Consider the following 7500-nt stretch of genomic DNA (forward strand, 5'->3'; position numbering starts at 1 on the left):
AAAACAGTATATTAGTGCCGCGGTTCTGCAACTCTTGTGTTGCTTTTTTTTTTAAAGGTACCATTGAAAATGTCCTTGAAATAGTGAATCATTTTTATTTATTTATTTATTTATTTATTATTTAGTGAAGCAAATTCATGAGACCATCTAGATAAGATCTTCGACATGAGATTCCCCATGACTTTCTGCACGTGCTGCTCTGATCCAAAGAAGTACATAGCCAGACGACCGCGACGTCCTCACATCAAAGACATCAATTGAAATATTTATTTATTTATTTATTGGATGAGAGTAGCCTTTCCCAACTAGAACTCTTTCCAAGCTTGAGAGCCACCCTTTCCAAGTTTGAGAGCCACAAGGGTGGCCCGCTTTTTGGCGACATAGCTACCATGAAAAAAAAAATCAAAATAAAAAATAAGAATAAAATAAATTTTAAAAATCATCTCAAAAACACTAAAACTACACAATGGAGTGTGCTTGGACCCCCCATGGGAACATCCACTTGGGAACTATACACTATTAGCACATAGAATCCAGTGGCTACAAAAGAGAAAGGAAATACACACAACCACCATATAAACAATTTGATAAAATGTTGCATGTTACCATCATCCTGTGGAGATTTTCTTCAACTAATCCTGAGTCACACCAAAAGCTTCCAAGATGTGTCTCTCTTTCCATCCCTCAATAGTATCCACTTGCCAACCATGTTACTTAGTAGTCCAAGTGCTATCACAATCAAATATGTCATCGTACTATTCTTTTTTAATGTGAATAATACACTAACTACTACTCTTGCATTTAATTTAATCGTACAATGAGACCCGTGCTTGCATTTAATAGTATAATTGCAGACAAGCTTGTACTATTTTTTATTTTTTAATGTGAATAATAACTATTCTCCTTGTATTTTGCGAACATCACCTTGTACGATGAATTTCATCCATATCCATTGTATGAATCTATTTTTTGAAAATGTGAATAATGCAATATTATAATTGTTCTATTATAAATGCATTTACTAGTACCATGCTTGTCCTATTTTTATTTTTTAATGTGAATATAATATACTATTGTTCTTGTATTTTTGCAAACATCACCTTGTATGATTCAAATCTATTGTATAAAGACTTTTTCGTATCAAAAGAAAATGTGTAAAAGAACAAATTTTTTTTTTTGGCATAATTCGAGTGAAACTCTTTTCACGAGGGTTATTTTTTTCGTTGATAATAATTAACTTTCAATTATGAAATGAGGATTAACTATTTAGATAATAATTAACTTTCAATTATGAAATGAGGATTAACTATTTAGATAATATTTCAGAGATCTAAACATGATAAAGATATTGAATTAACAAATGAAAAATAAGTTTATCCACATGTCAACATAAGATATTTACTTATGCAATACTTTGTCATACATATGTCATGTCCTTGCATAACTAAGGATACACATGCAAAAGCTTCAACCATGCATACACATTTCTAGTTGGATGTATGTATACAAAAACAACTGGCCATTTATTGGCTTCAACTATTAAGTATACCACCTCCAACCACATAGTCTAGCATGGTTTATTTTAATGTGAAGTCAAAAAAATTAAAATTGGTGGTAGTCTACACATTCAAGATCAAGTTCGGCTATTGCTTCAATTATATTATTCATTAAGTGCCCGAAATCTTAGATGGAATCACTATATTAGGAAGATAGGATTGACCTCTTATAATGCTTAAATTATGCCACAATGATTACGAAACAGATTATGCAACCCCTAACTTATGCTTTAGGAATGTATTAAACCTTTGTTATCATGTTTCATAAGCTTCGTTAGACATGAAAAGTTAGAAAAGGCAATATGGGAAACAAAGAGCTAAATAAGTAATGCAATAAGATGAAGGAACTTGATCTTATTGCCAACTTGTAATTTGAAAGTAAATAAGAACAGCAATAAAAGCATACTCCTTTTAAATTAGCCCAACACTTTTCAAAGGACCCTATAAAATAAGCACATGCAAAAAAGACCCCCTAATTCTATGATAGTTTAGTATGTGTATGAAAATAGTCTTTTGCTTGGAAAGATCTAAATTAGTGGCTATTTCAAGGTTTCAGCTAGCCGACGAGAACTCTTTAAGGTCATGCTTCATGTTTTGAAAAGGTACTCTTATGTCCAACATGATAACATTGGATTGTGCACATCTCTCGACCCTTCTATGGATAATCCTTTCTTACCATGGAGAGGAGAAACAGACTCAAATTTTGACTCATAAGAGAGAGGAGTTTGTGTTCTGAAATATCACATGTTTGAAGTTCAAGGGCTATTAATACTTGCAATTTGATGAGGAGGTGGAGTTTTTTTTGTGGAGCCGAGTTGGAATAAAAACTGGGGTTGGTGATAAGCATTGAGCTTTGAGTGGCAAGCACGCTCTTCAGTAAAAGACAATTCAAGACAACCTTGTCAATGCCATAGTGGCTTCCAAGCACCTTCCAAGCACTTGTCACAGCCATTTGAGTGGGGAGGGGGGGGTGGTTTTTTGGGGGGGATGAGGAGTGGTGTTAGGTAACGTGAAGAACGTGGTTTTGGGGGTAAGGGTGGTGTTAGGTAACGTGAAAATTGCTTGGAAGCATTCAAGTGGACCATTAAATGGGCAATATTCTATAGGGAGTGTTATAAAGCACTTTGAAGTTTGAATCACTCTTGCTAGGGTGGCAATGGCATCAAACTTCAAGGAAATGACTCTTATAAGCCTATTGCTCTCATCAACTCGTACAGGCAAAAGAAATCAAAAAATCATTTGTTTTGAGGACTTTTGGTACTGATTTTGGTGGATAGGAGGACTTCGGTACTCAATTTTATTGGATAAAGTCGAATAGTTGATGGAGTAACCGACACGGCCTCTCATTTTCGTCTATAGACTAGTCTCCTTTGTGGGCACGTAAGGTGATGCCCATGTGTGCACGCAAGCGATGATTGGCCAGCTTGACTCCACTCCACATGATTCCCATCAGCCTTCGTTGCTCTGGGCGCTCTCTCTCTCACACACACACGTATATATATACATACGCACACACACACCCTCTGCATAACTCACATCGTTCCCGCGCTGCCCATTCCTCCTCAACATTGCTAACCGCTAGCTAATCTGTTCATTTGCGAGAAATCTCTTGCCCCCCTCCTCCTCCTCCAATTCACTCTAGTAATTAAGGTAATGCAATTAATTTCTAGCAGCTCTTCTCTGGTGTAAAATGCTGCAATCGCCTGCCTTACTCTAGCCCTGTGAACATTGTTATCATCATACATACGCGCGTAGTACGTGCAGATTTAATGCCTTCGTGTAGACGCTTAATCTTCATTAGCATTATAAGTAGCTCCACGAGAGCTCTACTCAACCGAACGTGATTACTTTTCATGAACGCCTCACCATTAGAATCTCTTGACGATATTATAGAGTTTGTCTACTTAAACCTTATTGATCTTGCATGCAGATGGGAAAGATCAGTTGCTTTGAGGAAGGTATTGCAGAGGTGAACGGACTTGTACTGTAAGTCCTGGCTTAGCTCTAACCACGTAGTAATTCAAAAGTCGAGGTGTTCCTCTATGTGTGCTGTGCGTGCGTTGTGTGTGTGTGAGAGAGAGAGGGGTATTAACGTCGGTAGAATGCAGCACGAGGGCATATACGACCAACAGTGGGACTTGAACTAGGATGGATCATGGCCTTTATAAGGGCTCTCGCACTAGCCAATCTGCTCCACTTGTGAGTGGAGCAGAAAGGTAGTGCAAAGGTAGTACGAGGGTCCTCTTTCATTACACACAGTACGGGAGAGAGAGGTATTAACATTGGTAGAATGTAACACGAGGGCATATACGACCAACAGTGGGACTTGAACTCGGGTGGATCATGGCCTTTATAAGGGCCCTCGCACTAGCCAATCTGCCCCACTTGTGGGTGGCAGAAAGGTAGAGAGACAGACAGAGACAGAGAGAGCGAGTGAGTCTGTGTTTATTTGTTGCATAGGGGTGGTCGTATTTATTCAAGGAAGCTTATTCATTTGCATACAAGGGATTGCATTGAGCTAATGCTATGATTTGCAAGGAGATGATCAACGTTGGTTATTAGTCGTATAATTAATCTCGCATCATGCAATATTGGCTTGATTATCTTTTTCTGAGTACAGGCATTGTCCCGAGCTGAAGCCGTTTGCATGCAAGAAGATTGAGAAGCTATTGAAGGAGCTTGCCTTCAAGGTGAAGGTGTGCGAAGAGTGGGAGGCTCTGAAAGCCAAGGAGCTGGCTTTGAAGGAGAAGATACACTTGAAGAAGGAAGAGAGTGAGCTAAAACTGCACGAGGAGCTTGAAGAGATCAAGAAGAAGAAGCTTGCATGTGAAATCCACCTTCACGAGGAGGTGGACGACCTCAAAGCCAAAGCTGAACTCATCGGTCATGAAATCAACCCCGTCGAGAAAATCAAATATGGCTTCCTCAAATTCAAGAACCACTTCGAGTAATATATACTATCATCTCATCTCTTATTATTTCATCCTCCTCCTTCAAAAATTAATCTTCTAATATTAATATAATTATATAAATTTCATGTGAATAATCATTGTCTTCTCTCTTCTTTTTTACCCTTTAATACTGTGTATATTAGCATTAAATAGCTCTCTTTTTTAGGACCAATAGTTAGTATATATATATATATATATATATGCAAAAAAAGTAAGGTACACCTTTTAAGTCATTTACAACAAAAATTTCCTCACTGCAGTCCTCTATTTTTCACACAACATTAAATAACTCTATACACAAAGGACATACCATAAATATATGTAATCTTATAATATAAACATATATATACAGTCCTCTTTTTTCACACAGCATTAAATAACTCTATACACAAAGGACATACCATAAATATATGTAATCTTATAATGTAAACATATATATTTCATGTGATTATATAATAGCTTTACCTTGAACTTCTCTTCTTTCTTTTCCTTGTATATAAGCAAAGAACTCTATATACAAAGGACAGACCATATATGCATGTAATCTTATAATATAACCATATTATAGTTCATGTGATTATTATCTTCGCTTTTAACTTCTCTTCCTTCTTTCTCCCTTCTAAAATATATCTATAGTAACAAAGAACTCTATATATAAAGTAAAATTAATTAGAAAAAAGCTTTCATGAGCTTACAAAATCTTCTCAATCAAAAAACCTTGATCTTTCAAAGATTTATGTCTTGCTTCCCCCACTAGTATGTTGTTGTATTGCGGTATTAAAGCTTCCCAAGGCAATCCTTGATATTTAAACAATCTAATTGGTTTCACTTGATAGTTTTGTTTTCTTTTAGTTCCTCTCTAAGCTTATAACCTATAATGATCATGATCTTTTCCTTTGAAATTTCTCCTCCTTTTCCTAATTTAAAGCTTTGATTGGAAGGTGTTGTTAAAATAATTAGGTTAATTTTGTCTCAGGGAAGAGAAGGAGTACTACTCAAAGCTGGCAGAATGCCACAAACCCAAGGTGAGTAACTGTAAGATTATTAGCGTAATCCTCCCATTTTATGATTCATATTTACAATTTCCAAGTGGTATTTAAGGGAAGCATTTTTTCAAAAGACGAAAATCTAACACATATTTTATGCGATAATTAAGGCTCTGCATGCCTGCCCACGTGCTCAGGCACGATATTTCAAAAATTACTTTTTTTAAAAGAAAAACTATTGATGCAAATTTGTAATTTATCTCTTGTTCTCGATATATATATACACACATATATATTATATATGGATATATAATATATTTATATATTCTATATAGATGTATAATATAAGTATATATTCTATATACATGTATATATGTGTGTGTCTATATATATATATATATATATATATATATATATATATATATATATATATATATATATATATATATATATATATATATATATATATGATGAAGGCGAATGCCCATATATTTTTCTAAAGACAGAGTTTAAATATATAAATAATAATTTCGCTCTTCCTTAATTTATTTTTTTTTCTTTTGCAGTTCTTGATTTTCAGTTGCTGTGATTCGAGGGTGGACCCTTACAAAATCCTCAACTTGGAGTTGGGAGAGGCCATTGTGGTGCGCAATGTTGCAAATCTTGTTGCGGCTTGCGGTGAGGAGGTAAGATCGAAGTTAAAACGTGAAATTAAACATTAGAACTAAAAATTCAGCCTATAACTAATGATTAATCGTTCATTAATCTATGCCCGAGCATTAGATCTTGTCAGATAGTGTCGGCATGATCATTTAAGTACTAAAGCTAAGATCAATGGCCATTAATTAGAGACAAGCTTAGCGTAATTAGAGACACGCTTAGCGTAATAGAAATCATGAATTCGCTGTAGCCTAGTTTTTCCCTCGATTTTCCACTTATAAATATGTAGCATTAAAGATCCCTGAACAAATGTCCTCCACAGGAAATATTAGTTTGATCAATAAATATAACATGTACAATTATTTTAAGCTGGATGGTGGAACTTAATTGACTAATTATGCATGTCTTTTGTTTTCTGAATGCGTTTAATAGTTTCGAGATAGATTAGGGTGGTCAATACTAAGGTTGATTTTTTATTATTTTGCTCTTCGCAGGGTCCATGCCCGTCTAATGGTGCTGCAATTGAGTACGCAGTGAAGGAACTGAAGGTGAGATCTGATCATTAAAGGTCTAATTATACATTAATCATACATGATTAATGCTGTTCGATCAAAAATACGCAATTATTAATTAGAGTTCTAATTATGCCCTGATAATTTTTCTTTCTCTTAATTACGAGAAACTATCATAGGTAGAGCATATCTTGGTCATTGGACACACCAAATGCGAGGGCATTAAGGCTTTGGTGAGCTCACATCATGAAGAGAAAACCGAGTACAGGTGATCAATTAAGCCCTTGCAGGGCTCACGATCAGTACTGATTAGAGGCTTAATCAATGATAGCTAATTAGGGCTGGTTAGCCTTTGTTTATACAATCAATTTGCATTATACATGTTGTTTGCTGCACACAGTGAGTCTTTCAAGAGTTGGCTTAAGATTGGAGACCATTCGTGCAAAAAGATCAAGGAGTGTCACGCGTCTGCCACTGTGGAAGAGCAATGCTCATTGTGTGAGAAGGTGAGGAAAATTATTTAGGTTGATTTAATCGCAGATTAATATGCTTGTTAATAATTTAGTACAACCATATCGGTATGCTTGTTAATAATTTAGTACAACCAGTCTGTGAATAGAAACAACAATTGAAGACAATTAAAGGTTGCTAACCAAACAACAAATTATATTAACCGTAATCAATCTAACTATCAAGATAGATACCAAGGATGAAATATGTGGTCTCACTTTTACACTTTTATTATGTAAAATACACAAATTTTGAATATTAAATAGCTAATCTTTAAAAAGTGAGGGGAAAAAAACACATAATATATCAATCTGACCCACTTCTA

The 7500-nt window shown here is 35.2% G+C and overlaps 1 protein-coding gene and 1 long non-coding RNA gene across 2 annotated transcripts in view; one reads left to right on the forward strand and one right to left on the reverse strand.

Moving 5' to 3' along the window:
* Positions 1–253: 253 nt before the first annotated feature.
* On the reverse strand, positions 254–748 carry LOC147603044 (uncharacterized). Its single transcript, XR_015265728.1, has 2 exons — positions 607–748; positions 254–384 (listed from the first exon to the last, which is right to left on the reverse strand). It is a non-coding gene; the product is annotated as an uncharacterized LOC147603044 (long non-coding RNA).
* A 1763-nt stretch (positions 749–2511) lies between these two features.
* The window catches only part of LOC147603045 (carbonic anhydrase 2-like), a 5882-nt gene continuing 893 nt past the window's right edge, over positions 2512–7500 (forward strand). The window contains exons 1-8 of the mRNA XM_086797445.1: positions 2512–3206; positions 3487–3542; positions 4177–4503; positions 5484–5532; positions 6060–6179; positions 6648–6701; positions 6845–6933; positions 7066–7171. Coding sequence (XP_086653571.1) covers positions 3487–3542; positions 4177–4503; positions 5484–5532; positions 6060–6179; positions 6648–6701; positions 6845–6933; positions 7066–7171 — 801 coding nt within the window. The 5' untranslated portion in view covers positions 2512–3206. The remainder of the gene's footprint in view (positions 3207–3486; positions 3543–4176; positions 4504–5483; positions 5533–6059; positions 6180–6647; positions 6702–6844; positions 6934–7065; positions 7172–7500) is intronic.

This window comes from Cibotium barometz, chromosome 65 (genome assembly GCF_041138505.1).
Source record: "Cibotium barometz isolate CiBa-2024 chromosome 65, ASM4113850v1, whole genome shotgun sequence".
Classification (NCBI taxonomy): Eukaryota; Viridiplantae; Streptophyta; class Polypodiopsida; order Cyatheales; family Cibotiaceae; genus Cibotium; species Cibotium barometz.